The sequence below is a fragment of the Bison bison genome, unplaced genomic scaffold (genome assembly GCF_000754665.1).
Source record: "Bison bison bison isolate TAMUID 2011002044 unplaced genomic scaffold, Bison_UMD1.0 scf7180017864365, whole genome shotgun sequence".
Lineage (NCBI taxonomy): Eukaryota > Metazoa > Chordata > Mammalia > Artiodactyla > Bovidae > Bison > Bison bison.
Window position 1 is genome coordinate 2,835,205 of NW_011494937.1, and position 15,489 is coordinate 2,850,693.

The window sequence follows — 15,489 nt, forward strand, 5'->3', positions numbered from 1 at the left end:
GTTTGCTGCCACTCTGGGATTCAGTCTTCCCAGACATCAAGACCCAGGGCTGACTGCAGAATCATGGCTGACCCACTCATTCCTCTTAGTCTATTTCCTACCTTAGAGGACCTGTGATGAAGGAAAGGAGTCAGTGAACATCCTGGTGAATCTGAACCTCAGAGAATAAAGTAGTTCACACGGAACTTGAGACTGCCAGTGCTTCGGGGAAGGGGGTGCAGAACATGGAGGAATAGAGATGGGGTGATGGCTGCCCAGGAGTCAAGGAGAGAGGTGTTCAGGGGGTGACTAGGAAGGTAAACCTCACTTAAGTGGGATGTCAATTTTGTTCTTTAGCCACGTCTGTGCCTATTTCACCAATCCTGGTGTCCCTGAGGGTGTGAACCCATCAGACAGAAGTTGCAGTTGTCTTCAGCGCAACGAAGGGGAGACCTTTTCTCTCAGTCCACTGTGAACCAGGTGGGGGCCAAGCCAAGAAAGGCCTGGAGGTTGTGTCCGACCAACGTGGTTTACTTCTGTTCCAGCCAACCTCCTCTGGAACCTGTCTGGGAAAAGGGGACTTGCGCAGGTCTCACTGCAGCTTCCTCAGATCCAGGTGTGGCAGGTAATAGCCCATGCTATCGGGCTGTAGCTGCTGAACCTCATAGTCTGCCTCCTTCTTCCGCTGGTGGACTCTGACCTGCGAGGGTGAACAGAGGGCTCAGAATGGACCAGTCATCTAGCCAACTGTGGGAGGCTACAGATGAAGGACATGGCCGCAACCACAGACACCTGCTGTGCCTGTGTGTCTCTCTCCTCGTTTTCTCTTAATTTTCTCTCAGCCTCTCCTTTTCCCCTCTTTCACCTCTTTTTCTTCTTTCTTCTCTTGAACTCTCCATTTTTTCCTACCATTTTCTCTCTGACAGCCCCTTCATTTTTTTATCTTTTAAAAAAATTTGGTTTTTTGTTTCTTTTTTCTGATATCGTCTTCATATCTTGTCTCCTTCCCCTAACCCCAGCTTAACTGATATAAAGTAAACTGCACATATTTAAAAAAAAATGTTTAAAGTTTATTAGAACTAGACATCTTTCAAAGAATGAGAGTATGTAGTGGTTTTTTTTTTTTTGCCATTTACTTGAAATGTGATCAGTAATGTGCATGGTGGGTTCATTAGCTTTCAGCATCTGCTTGTAAATTTGGAATCAAATAACAGAAGGAATATATATTCCAAGTTATATATATATACATTTTAAATTATTGGATCATGGTGGTCTAGCTGCTAAGTCGTGTCTGACTCTTGCGACCCCATGGACTGTAGTCTGCCAGACTGCTCAGTCCGTGGTATTCTCCAGGCAAGAATACTGGAGTGGGTTGCCATTTCCTTCTCCAGGGGATCTTCCTGACCCAGGGATCGAACCTCAGTCTCCTGCATTGCGGGCAGATTCTTTACTGACTGAGCTACAAGGGAAGCCCCTTATTGGACCACAATTGTTCACAAATACTGGTTGTCTATATATTAGTTATTTTATCAGTCAGTTTTAGTAATATTAATACTGTCTTTAAAATTTTCCTGTACCTTTTTCACACTCTGATCATTAAGTAATATGTGACAGTACTTTGAAAAATTATTTATTTATGGCTGTGTTTTGTTACTGTGGTCTTTTTTACTGTGCATGGGATTTCTCTAGTTGCGGTGAGTGGGAGTTAGGGCTGCTCTCTAATTGCAGTGCATGGGCTTCTCATTGCGGTGGCTTCTCGTTGAAGCTCTTGAGCTCTAGAGCACAGACTGAGTAGTTGTGGTACATGGGCTTAGTTGCTCTGCGGCATCTGGGATCTTCCCTGACCAGGGGTTGGACCCATGTCCTCTGCATTGGCAGGCGGATTCTTAACCACTGGACCACCAGGAAAAGTCCTGCAGCATTACTTTTTTAATAAAATCACTTTACTAAAGAAAATAAAAATGCTGAATATTTTAGCTTTTGAACAAAATCATGTAAGCTTTTACATTATTATGAAAAATTGTATTATCCAATATTTTCTATTATTGTAAAGACTGTATAGACTCCAGAGAAGGTGATGGCACCCCACTCCAGTACTCTTGCCTGGAAAATCCCATGGATGGAGGAGCCTGATGGGCTGCTTTCACTTTTCACTGTCATGCATTGGAGAAGGAAATGGCAACCCACTCCAGTGTTCTTGCCTAGAGAATCCCAGGGACGGGGGAGCCTGGTGGGCTACCGTCTATGGGGTCGTACAGAGTCTGACACGACTGAAGCTACTTAGCATATAGACTCCAGCTTCTAGTAATACATCATTGAGTAATTTGGACTAAATTTCTTATAAAGATAGGTAGAAAACTTAGATAGAATGAAAAAATGCCTATTTGAAACCTTTGGAGAACAAATAATGTTACTAGACTGGGATATATAAGACAATGGAGGCCCTGAGAAGGATCCTATTTGTAGGTAAACTGCATACATTTAAAGTGAATGATTTGATAAGTTTGGATTATAAACTTATTGAACCATTCCCTGTAATCAAAATTAGGAATGCTCATTATTCCCCCATTTTCCCTCATGTTCTTTTGTAATTCTTCCTCCCCTGCTATTTACAAACACATTCTTATTCCCAGACAACCACTGATCTGATTTCTATCCTCAGAGATTAATTAGTATTTTCCAGAGTTTGCTTATAAATGGAATCCTACAATAAGTATTCTTTTTCATCTAACTTCTTTCATTCAGCATATTCAAATTCAAATTATTTTGAGATTCATCATTGTATATGTTAATAATCCAGTATTATTGCTAAATAGTATTGAATTGTGTGAATATACCACACTTTGTTTACCCATTCACTTATTGATGGACTTCTTGGTTTGTTTTTTAGTTTTTGGCTAGCACCCCACTCCAGTACTCTTGCCTGGAAAATCCCATGGGCGGAGGAGCCTGGTAGGCTGCAGTCCATGGGGTCGCTAAGGGTCGGACATGACTGAGCGACTTCACTTTCACGCATTGGAGAAGGAAATGGCAACCCACTCCAGTATTCTTGCCTGGATAATCCCAGGGACGGGGCAGCCTGGTGGGCTGCCGTCTATGGGGTCACACAGAGTCGGACACGACTGAGGTGACTTAGCAGCAGCAGCAGTGCAAATATTATTATGAACATTTGTGTACAAGTCTTTGTATAGATATGTGTTTTAATTTCTCTTAGACAAATTCCTAGGAGGGAACGGTTGCACAGATATATGCAACTTTGAAAATTTATTCTTAATTGAAGTATAGTTGATTGACAATGTTGTGTTTGTTTCTGCTGTAGCAAAGTGACTTAGTTATACACACATATATACTTTAAAAATATTCTTTTTTATATTATGGTTTATCCCAGGATACTGGATATAGTTCCCTGTGTTAAAAAGTAGGATTTTGTTGTTTATCCATTCTATATGTAATACTGTGTGACTACTAACCCCAATGTGACATTTACTTATTTTTATTGTAATTGCTCTACAGTGCTATGTTACTTTCAGGCATGAGCGAAGTGAATCAACTACATGTATACATATATCCACTCTTTTTTAGATTTCCTTCCCATATAGTGGAGAAGGGAATGGCAACCCACTCCAGTATTCTTGCCTGGAGAATTCCATGGACAGAGGAGCTTGGCGGGGCTACAGTCCATGGGGTCACAAAGAGTGGGACACGACTGAAGCAACTAACACTTTCACTTTCCCATTTAGGTCACCACAGAGCACCCAATGTAACTTTTAAAGATGCAGCCAAGCTATTTTCCACCAGCACTATAGGAGAGTTCCAGCTGCTTCATATCTTCACTGACACTTGTTAACGTCATTTTGATTTTAACCCTTCTCATGCATAATGGTATCTCATTATAACTTTCATTTACATTTCCCCAATGACAAATGTTGTTAAGAAAAGGAAAAGGCAAACCCCTCACAGACTAAGAGAAAATATCTGCAAAACACATCCCCGCAGAGGACATATCCTTCTAATATATAAAAAGCTCTTACAACCTGATAGTAAGAGAACAACACCTCCTTGCTTACCAGGAAAAAGCTGATCAGGCCCATGATGAGCACCAGGAGTCCTGCCAGGCAGATGAGGATGATGGCCCAGAAGGGGAGGTCTGGGGAGACAAGTCCTGGTGTGAGACACCATCTATCATTCCTCCAGGGCCCTGCTTCCCCTGCCCCCACGCTCCCCCGGCCCACCGACCCTGACTGTGCCTCAGAAATCCCAGTCTTGGGTTGACCAACTTTCATCATCATCCAATACCGTGGGTATGTGGCTGTTTTCAATGAGGCAGAGAACCAGAATATTCCCTCTCCACCCTGGGCTACAGCATCTTTGAGGCTTACCAGAATTCTCAGTCACAACATCATTTCTGTTGGGAGAATACCCTGAAAGTGAATGAAATGGAGAATACATGTGAGTGTGTTTTACCCTTTTAAATAAAACTTTTCAAATATACAGACAAACAGAACCAAGTCATAAATATCCATCATCTAGAAGTAACAATATTTATTTCACACAGTTAAAACAATATTATTTGTTGTTTAGTCACTAAGTCGTGTCTGACTGTTTGTGATACCATGGACTGTAGCCCTCCAGGCTCCTATGGACAGAGAAGCCTGGTGGACTACAGTCCATGGGATTTTCTAGGCAAGAATACTGGAGTGGGTTGCCATTTCCTTCTCCAGGGGATCTTCCCCACCCAGGGATTGAACCTGAGTCTCTTCCATTGGCAGACAGATTCTTTACCACTAAGCTACCAAACAATACCATACCTAGTGTATAACTATTTGGCTTCCCAGGAAACGCTAGTGTAAAGAACCTGCCTGCCAATGCAGGAGATGGAAGTGATGGGGGTTTGATTCCTGCGTCAGGAAGATCCCCTGAAGAGGGGTACGACAACCCACTCCAGTATTCTTGGATGGAGAATCCCATTGATAGAGGAGCCTGGTGGGCTATAATCCACAGAGTCAGAGTCGGACATGACTGACATGACTTAATAAGCATGCACGTATGTATAACTTATTAACACTTGCCACACTTGTTTCATCCCATAATTCCATTGAAATATTAAAGTCATGTCGACATAATGTTTCACCCCATTTTAGTTTGCATCACTGGAAAATGAGGATACTTTACTACATAATAACAAAGCCACAACCACACTACAAGAGTGTGATATTTCAAATCATACCTCTGGGAATGGATGGATGACTGGTGATGGACAGAACTATCTTATGCTAGTGAAGGGGAGAATGGGTCATAGGAGTTGACAAGACCATGGGCTCTCTCTAAATTTATAAATTCCTGCTCAAAAGCCTTCTGCCTATGAACACATTCACTCCCTTTTCCCTTTACTGAGTTTAATACTTATTTTCCAAGATTCACCTAGACTGTAATTTCCTCCAGGAAGCCTTCTGATTACCACTCCTAAGTGTGGATTGGTTCACATCAAATAATTCATTGTTTTCAACTGCCCATTCTTATTATTTCCAACTGTAACATAAACTGTATGAGAAATGATTGGCACAGACTGGGGGAGGGTTGTAGGCCCCCTTGCTGTACAACCTCTCCCTAGCCAAAATCTTTTTTCTTTTTAATTTTACTTATTTCTGATTTTAATTGAAGTATTCTTTTTAATTGGAGTAAAATTGCTTTACAATGTTGTATTAGTTTCTGTCTCACAACGAAATGAATCAACCATAAATATATGTATATGGCCCCCTCTCTCTTGGATCTTCCTTCCCATCTCTCCTCCCCAGGCAAATTCTTAAGATGTGCTGTGTGATATAAGCAGTGACAAGTGCCATTTTAAATTAAAATTAATTTTAATGAAGTAAAGTTTAAAAAAATCTGGTACTCTGTACTATTAAAATTCAGTAACCATAAAAGCCAGTCACAATAAGTGAAAGTGAAAGTCGCTCAGTTGTGTCTGACTCTGTGACTCCATGGCCTATACAGTCCATGGAATTCTCCAGGGCAGAATACGGGAGTGGGTAGCCTTTTCCTTCTCCAAGGGATCTTCCCAACCCAGGGATTGAACCCAGGTCTCCTGAATTGCGGGTGGATTCTTTACCAGCTGAGCCACCAGGGAAGTTCAAGAATACTGGAGTAGGTAGTCTACCCTACCCCTTCTCCAGCAGATCTTCCCGACCCGGGAATCAAACCAGGGTCTTCTGCATTGCAGGCAGATTCTTTACCAACTGAGCCATCAGGGAAGTCCTCAGTCACAATAACCATACTTCAAATATACTCAGGAGTCTCATGTGATGTATGCTCTGGGCAGCACAGGTATAGGACATTTCCATCATTAAGAAACTTCTACTGCATTATGCTGTCCAGGAGAGATGGCAAGTGTCTCCTGTGTCCCACTGGGTATTGTTTCTTCTCCCTCAGTGATGCGTAAAGTTTGGAAGACTGTGTCACCTCTGCCAGCCTGGGAAAGTTCAATGCTGACTCATCCTCAGGTCTCCAGACTCCCAGGAAAGCTCCTATGTGAGGAAGTTGGAAGCCCTCACTCCTGCCCCCATGATCAGGGAGTCTTACCGTCCACAAGGAGACTGTTCCTGTCCAGGGTGAAATTCTGCAGCTGAGTACCATTCTTGGTCAGACGCAGGAATTCCTTATAGATGACAACTTGGTACGGACTCCGAGCCAAAAATGCGAAGTTACACTGAGCGTTTACCCCAGTGTGGTTGCTTGGAGGGACAGACCTGGAAGGACACCAGTATATGGAGTTCTACCCCCGTTCTAGGTTCTCTGCTGGCCCTGTCCAGGACAACTTTCTGCAATGATGTAAACATTTGTGTCTGCAGTATCCAGTCATTATTTGCCCCTTGTTACCAGGCACTTAAAATATGGCTACTGTGGGACTTCCCTGGTGGTCCAGTGGCTAAGACTCTGTGCTCCCAATGCAGGGGGCCTGAGTTCAATCCCGGGTCAGGGAATCAGATCCCATATGCCACAACTCAGAGTCTGCATGCGACAACTAAAACAGATTCCACATGCTGCAATTAAGACACGGCAGTGGCTCAGATGGTGAAGAATCTGCCTGCAATGTGGGAGACCCAGGTTCAGCCCCTGGGTCTGGAAGATCCCCTGGAGAAGGGAATGGCAACCCACTCCAGTATTCTTGCCCATGGAGAATTCCATGGACAGTCAAATAATAAATTAAAAAAAAAAAAAAAAAAGGGTGAATCTGCACATTATGAAAGCAAACCAGAAAGAAAGAAATCAAATTTGCCTCAAAAAGAAACATGACTAGTGTTAAGTGAGAAACTAAATGTCTCATTTTATTTAATTGGATTAATTTATAAATAAATAAGCACAACAAGAACATTTTGAAATGCTGGAGTAAGGACTCCCGAAAATCTGTAAAAGCAATGAGAACACTGGTAAACATGGCCAAAATCAACTTTTTCAGAAGTCTAGAAATTTACCAAAGGCTGGCAACAAGCCAAGCAGCATTCAGGTAAGAAAAAAATGTATCTTGGTAAACAGAGTCAATGTTATGGCATTATAGCTTGCACAGTTCTCATTCCACTCTCACAAGGGACTCAGTAACTGTGAAAGCCGGAAGGTTAGAACCAGTTGACTCATTAGCATGGATCTTCCTCATTCTTCCCTCACCCCCACTAGCAAACAATTTCCGTTCTCCCTCTAGGGATTTACTCTTCTGGACAATAGGCATTCCATTTTTATGAGAATCACATGCTGTGTGGTCTTTTGTGACTGATCTCTTTCATTAGAATAGTGTTCTTAAGAGGGAGATGAATATAGGCATAATTATGACTGATTTGCATTGTTATACAGCGGAAAACTGAAAGCATTAGTCGCTCAGTCGTGTCCAACTCTGCAAAACCTTGTACTGTAGCCTGCCAGGCTCCTCTGCCCATGGGATTTCCCAGGCAAGAATACTAGAGTGGGTTGCCATTTCCTCCTCCAGAGATCGAACGGGTGTCTCCTACAGCTCCTGCATTGCTAGGCAGATTCTTGACCACTGAGCCACCAGGGAAGCCCCAGTGTTTAGGTATCAGGTCTGTGTTCCTAGGGCTCTCTTCCATAACAGCTAGGAACTGAAAGACTGCAGCAGTGGGGACACTTCTAAAGGACAGTGCGAGTCTCCAAAGTGATCAGGTCCTGAGCTGGAACTCACCTGAATGCTGAAACTTCACAGTCAGAAAAATGAGTCTTGATGCTGCTGTTTCGGAAGAGCTGGTTGAGCTGAAAGATAGGGCAAAATTTCCTAGGTCAGAATCCATGACTCTGGCACTGGAGAATGCCAATTAGCCAATGAGTACACTGCCCCATTTATTTATTTTTCTGTTGGTCAAATGGTAAAGAATCTCCGCTGCCACTGCAGAGGGCACGGGTTCAATCCCTGGTCAGGGAACAGAGATCCTGCATGAGGCACAGTGCAACCAAGAAAACAAAAAATAAAAGAAAAACCAGCCCAGGTATGTACACCAAAGCATGTTCTGTTCCAGGATATTACTTGGGCTAGTAATTGAATTCGTCTATGGCTGTCTCTTCATTTGTCAAATGCGAATAAGAACCTATCTTTATGAACTATTAAAAAAAGAAGTCACCTTCTGGATAACCAACAAGGATCTACTGCATAGCACAGGGAAATACACATAATATTTTATAATAACCTACAATTGAAGATAATCTGAAGAAGGATATATATATATATATATATGAATTGCTATGCTGTATATCTGGAACTAACCCAATATTGTAAATCAACTATACTTCAATTAAAAAAATGTCCAGGGGACTTCCCCTGGTGGTCCAGTGGTTAAGAACTGCCTTCCAATGCAGGGGATACAGTTTTGATCCCTGGATGGGGAACTAAGATCCCATATGCTGCAGGGCAACAAAGCCCACAGGCTGCAACTGCTGAGCCCATGCACTCTGGAGCCCATGAGCCACAACTACAGACGTCTGTGTGCTACAATGAAGACCCAGCACCACCAAAATAAAATAAAAAATAAATAAAATTTAGAAATGTCCAGAGGCTAAACTGAAAAAAAATAAAGGTAAATGTGCACACTAAAATAAAAGGTCACCCTCTGACTCCTCGGTGTCCATAGGTCAGTCTCTGCAGAGGAACAGATTGGGCACAGAAGCCCATTCTTACCGCATCCTCAATATTTCTCTTGTTTCTCTGGTATTTGGGAGTGTCTGGCTGTTTCATGTCTTGAGAATAGAATAGGTTGGTGACAGTGAAATTTAGCTGGACTTTCTGGAAACTGGGAGTGGTTGTTGGTTGGTCTGTGGGTAGGTGAATTGATGGCTCTGCTTCTAGAATAAAAGGAAAGTGAAAGTTCCCATTAGGGGAAGTTTTCAACAAAGAAGTCATTAGAGTCAGTCTACTTATTCCTGGCACTGTGGACTGAGCTGGGTTTTTAAAAGTGTGTTACAGGAACTTGTCTGGTCCCCGAGTGGTTAAAGATCTGCCTTGCAATGCAGGGGATGGGGATTTGACCCCTGGTAAGATCTCACATACCGTGGGGCAACGAAGCCCACTTGATGCAAAAGAGAAGCCAGTATGCTGCAACTAGAGAAAGCCTGCGTGTGCAGTGAAGACGACCCAGGGCAGCCCCGCCCCCGCCGCCAAAAAGAGTAGGCTATAATAAAAAAGAATGAAATAATACCATTTGCAGCAACACGGATGGCATAGAGATGATCATACTAAGTGAAGTAAGTCAAAAAAAGAAAGACAAATGCCATATGATACTACTTATATATGGAATCTAAAATATGATATAAATCAACATATCTATTAAACAAAATCAGACTCACAGACATAGAAAACAGACTAGTAGCTGCCAAGGGGGAAGGAGATAGAGGAGGGAGGGAATGGGAGTTTGGGATTAGCAGAGGCAAGCTATTATATATAAAATGGATAAACCGCAGGCCCTACTGTATAACAGGGAACTATTAATATATTCAATTGTCTGTGACAGACTCTAATGGAAAAGAATATGAAAAAGGAAAATACATATGTGTATATGTTCTTGTTGCTTAATCGCTATGTCATGTCCGATTCTTTTGCGATACCATGGACTGCAGCCTTTCCAGGCTCTTCTGTCCATGGGATATCCCAGGCAGGAATACTGGAGTGGGTTTTCATTTTCTTCTCCAGGGTCTTCCTAACCTGGGGATCAAACCCATGTCTCCTGCATTGGCAGGCAGATTCTTCATCACTGAGCCACCTGGAAAGCCCATATATAACTGAATCGTTTTACTGTATTGAAGAGGGTAACACAGCATTGTAAATCAACTGCACTTCAGGGAAATTTTTTTAAAAATTGGCTACTGAAGACCATCTGCCCACCTTGAGTCCATTCATCTGTCTGCCTGTCCAGCTGTCCACTAAGCATTGTGAGAGTTCACAAGGTTGGGGGGAAGAGGAGATTTCTCTGAAGCAGTTGGCAGGTGCTGACCATTCCAGTGGGCATCCATCATCTTTGCTGATCTAGGTCCCTAATATGTCTTTCTCCCCCTCCCCAATCATTGACCTGGTAGAGGAGAATCACCAGAGGACAAGCTTTCTAAAGTAGAACGCTGAGTGTGCCATGTTCCTCCCCAAACCATTCCAGTGCCCAGGAAAGTCTCTGCCCACATCTTTAGCCACAGTTGTCACCCATCTTATGTCAAGGTGTATGCTCCAGCCACACCAAACTCCTTATAGCCTCCTTCAATGACATGCTCTATCTTCTAGGTTACAGACACATGTGGCTCAACTCCCTATTTCTTCCCTTCAGCTAAGTCCTATTCTCCTTCAGATCTGTTTCTTCATCACTTCCTCTGAAAACTTTCCAAGAGAAAGCGGTGTAATCCTTCTTTGGAATTCCCACAGACTTTCAAAATTCCTCTGTCATAGCAGCAATTACAATGTATCATCGGTGCCTATTTATTTTCATGATATATACATTTAATGAATAAATGAATGAATCAACCAATGTATGACTCATAACAGCCTAACAAGGAAACCCAGGATCCTTCCCATTTTGGGTTAGAAAAACTGACATGTGAAATAATCATTCTGTTGGTTACAATTGCTGGATTTTCTCTTCCTGTCTCCTGTTGGATGACATTGCCATGAGTCATCAGCATGGGCTTCCAGAAAGCCTCTCCTTTTTCCTCTGTAGCCTCTATCCATGTCGCTCATATCCAGAAGCCCTATCCTTCTTCATAAAACCATCTTTTGGACTTCCCTCATGGTCCAGTGGGTAAGATTCTGACTGCCAATGCAGGGACCCCTTGGTCTGGGAAGATCCCACATGCCGTGGGGCCACTAAGCCCACGCACACATCACAACTACTGAGCCCATGCTCTGGAGCCTGACAGCTACAACTACTGAAGTCCAGGTGCCTAGAGCATATGCTTTACAATGAGAGAAGCCACCACAATAAGAAGCCTGCACATTGCCACTAGAGAGTAGCCCCCGCTCGCTGCAACTAGAGAAAGCCCACTCAGCAATGAAGACCCAGCGCAGCCAAAAATAAATAAAATTTTTAAAAAGACTAAGAATATACAGTAGTCATGTACGGATGGAAGAATTGGACCATAAAGAACACTGAGCACCAAAGAATTGATGCTTTCGAACTGTGGTGCTGGAGAAGACTCTTGAGAGTCCTCTGGACAGCAAGGAAATCAAACCAGTCAACCCTACAGGAAATCAACCCTGAATATTCATTGGAAGAACTGATGCTGAAGCTGAAGCTCCAATACTTTGGCCACCTGATGCGAAGAGCTGACTCATTGGAAGAGACCCTGATGCTGGGAAAGATTGAGAGCAAGAGGAGAAGGGGGCAACAGAGGATGAGATGGTTGGATGGCATCACTGACTCAATGGACATGAGTTTGAGCAAACTCCGGGAGATGGTGAAGGATAGGGAAGCCTGAGGTCATAAAGAATCAGTTGGACATGACTTAGCGACTGAACAACAACAAAAGAATTTTTAAAAATACCTTTTCCAGCCATGACATATCCCCCTCTATGTCCCACCTGTCACATGCACATCTGTCAGCTGGTAGGTGGCACCCAGCCAGTGGGATGAGGCGTTCAGGGTCTTGTCTAGAAATACTTGCTTCACCATGCTGGAGTCCACTCTGGAGGAGAACTGGGCCTTGATGGTGACCGATATGGGATCCAACCTGGGAACAGAGACCATGGGATCTCAGCCAGCACCCAACACCAGCAGTGTGTCCTGAGTTCCTGCTTTGTAGACTCAAAGACCTAAGGGTAAGCACCGCAGTATCTGACTGCCTTCTTGCTCCAGGCAAGGGAAGAGACCCTGACCAAAAAGGGAAACGCTTCTAGGAGTTAGGAAGAGAAGCAATAACAGTAACAATAATGAATGTCTATTGTGGACCTCTAAGAAGTGACTTCCACAGTCCTTCCCGGTCACTCTGGTAGAAGCTATAATTACAATCTGTTGTTTAGTCCTGTCCAACTCTTTGTGACCCCATGAACTGCAGCTCAATAGGCTCCTCTGTGGGATATTCCAAGCAAGAACACTGGAGTGGGTTGCCATGTCCTTCTCCAGGGGCTCTTCCTAACCCAGAGATTGAACCCAAGTCTCCTGCATTGGCAGGTGGATTCTTTACCACTGAGCCCCCAGGGAAACCTATTTTTATCATTATCCCCATGTTAAAGACAAAGGAACTGAAATTACTAATTTTCAAAGTCAGCAGCATGTCCCATGATCCTCCCTCCCTCTAGTATAGATGTCCTAGGCCTCTACTCATCCTTCAGAGATGTGAGTTCAAACCCAACTTCTGTGCCTCAGTTTTCCCATGCGAACGTGTGGGATGCACATATTGCATCTCTCATGCGAGAATGTTAAGAAAATGAAATGAGATAATCGTGCATGACAGTACTCAACAGGCAGCCTGGCCATGGTAAATATTATTAGATTACTATTAGCTGCAAGTTGAAGGAGGTGGGTGCAGGGAGATGGTGGGTCCATGAGGGTAAGCCTTTTCCTGTATCCCAAAGACCTATGGAAGGAGATGGTAAGCTGTCAGGGATGTGGGAAGAATGGGCACCATGTCAATGACTTCCAGTCCAAGGATGTGCCAGCCAGTGCTCAGAGCCTTGAGCTGCCATCTCAGCCAATGCTTTCGGTCTCCTCAACTTACGTCAAGTTGGTGACCAGGCAGGAGAGGAATACGCCTTGTAGCTGGCTGCTTCTGTAGAGTTTGGTGACCTAGAATAAAGGGGAGGGAGGCTGGGTGAGATGGAGGTCTCTTGGGGCTGGAGGGCGCCACTGGAGCCAGAGAGGAACAAACACAGGTCTTGAAGCAAGGGAGGCCTCAGTTCTGATCCTGGTTCTGCCCTTAACTCCATTGTGTGCCCTTAGGCACAATGTTCCCTTTTCTGAGCCTCAATTTTCCCATCTGAAAAGTGGGGCAGCAGCTAGGGTACCAACTCTGGAATCTGAAATAACCTAGAACATGTAGATAAAGGGAAGAGTTGAAACAATCACTTAATAGATGCAGGGCAGGACTTCTCTGGTGGATAAGAATTCACCTGCCAATGCAAGGGATATGGATTCGACCCCCAGTTAGGGAAGATTCCACATGCTGCAGAGCAGCTAAGACTACGCCACAACTACTGAACCCGTGCTCTGGAGCCCAGGAGCCACAACCACTGAAGCCCGTACACCAAGAGCCTGTGCTCCACAACAAGAGAAGCCGCCGCAGTGAAAAGCCTGTGCGCCATGACAATGAGTAACCCCCACCTGCCGCAACTAGAGAAAGCCCAAGTGCAGCGATGAAGACCTAGCACAACGAAAAATAAAAGATAATAATAATAAACATGGAAGGGGAATAGCTTAGAAAAATAGGTGCATGTCAGACTGAGGAATGAGAGGGGCACTCAGGGTAAGGAGAGATGGAGGGGCGAGAAAGACCCCCACCTTGTCACTGATGTCCCACAGCAGGGCGATGTACTCTGATGATGTGGGGTCTTGGTTGCTGAGATTCCAGTTGATGATGTGGAAATTTAGCTGGTATTCCCTCTGGATAGATAAACTCTGGGGTGCATAGCCTGGAGCCACAGAGAGGAAGAAAAGACCGACAAAGACTCAGCTTTTAGCATAGAGACATGTTGGCCCAGGGGACACCTTACCTACTACCATCATAATCAAAATCAGGTCCATGTGTTGGAGACCGTAGGGGTTCTTGAATGGAAAGTCACCCCATAGAGGAGGAAAACTGGAATTTTATAAGAAATCTCCTGAGCTGAGCTTTTCTGCTTGAGCTTATGCAGTTCCTGCTTCCTGGAATGCTCTTCCACCCTCCTCTTTTCCAGGAAAACTCCTATTCCTACTTCAGGAGCCCATTGAGATGGAGCTCAATAAGAGCAGGCACTCATCTGTCTTGTTCTTGTCATGTCCAGTGCCTAGTATAGTTTCAGGCACATAATATCCTCCTCCAGGAAGCACTCCTTGACTTGCCCTGCCTCTGCACTCCCATGGCACCCTGTTAATAATAGTGTCTCTGCCTTTTCTGTGTCCCCAAGTAGTATTTTTTTTTAAGTTTATTTTATTGAAATGTAGTTGATTTAAAATATTGTGTTAACTTCTACTGTGCATGCGTGCGTGCTCAGTCGCCTCAGTCATGTCTGACTTTTTGCGACCCTGTGAACTCTAGCCCACCAGGCTCCTCTGGCCATGGGATTCTCCAGGCAAGAATACTGGGTTGCCATGCCCTCCTCCAGAGGATCATCCTGACCCAGGGATCGAACTCAGGTTTCCCGCATTGCAGGCAGATTCTTTACTGCTGAGCCACCAGGGAAGCCCAATTTCTGCTGTACAGCACAGTAATTCAGTTATATATATATCTTTCACATTCTTTTCTATTATGGTTTGTCCCAGGATATTGAATATAGTTCCCTGTGGTATAAACTAGGATCTTGTCGTTTACCCATTCGATATATGATAGTTTGCATCTGCGAACCAAACTCCCACTGGATCTCTCCCCCATTCCCCTCCCCTTGGCAACCATAAGTCTGTCCCCTGCGAGTCTGTTTCTGTTTCATACATACTTTCATTTGTGTCCTATTTTAGATTTCACATATAAGTTATATCATATGGTATTTGCCTTTGTCTTTCTGACTTACCTTACTTGTGCCCCTAAGTAATCTTTAATTCCCTTGATTATGACTTTTTCAGGATTAGAACTTGTGTATTCTATCTCCATGCCCAGAATATGGCTTGGTACAGAATGGTCATGCATATGAGTTTGTTGAATGAATGAATGTGAATTGCAATGGATCCCCAAATATTAGGACTGAGATACTCAACTTGCATTTGTTCACTCATTCATTGGGTATTACAAGGTACCAACATATTAAGAATAGGATCCAGTGCCATGTTAAACAAACACTAATTCTGTAGAGTTTGAACCATTAAATAATTGCTGCAAAGTGTGATAAGTGTTGGGCTTCCTAGGTGGTGC

The 15,489-nt window shown here is 43.7% G+C and overlaps 1 protein-coding gene across 1 annotated transcript in view; it reads right to left on the reverse strand.

Annotated features, from left to right (window-relative positions):
* Window positions 1-571: 571 nt before the first annotated feature.
* Window positions 572-15,489, reverse strand: part of LOC104999867 (mucin-16-like) — a 116,103-nt gene continuing 101,185 nt past the window's right edge. Inside the window, 9 exon segments of the mRNA XM_010855496.1 lie at window positions 572-679; window positions 4,047-4,126; window positions 4,359-4,400; window positions 6,559-6,725; window positions 8,168-8,235; window positions 9,155-9,318; window positions 12,032-12,180; window positions 13,168-13,235; window positions 13,947-14,077. Of these exon segments, the coding sequence (XP_010853798.1) occupies window positions 572-679; window positions 4,047-4,126; window positions 4,359-4,400; window positions 6,559-6,725; window positions 8,168-8,235; window positions 9,155-9,318; window positions 12,032-12,180; window positions 13,168-13,235; window positions 13,947-14,077 (977 nt within the window).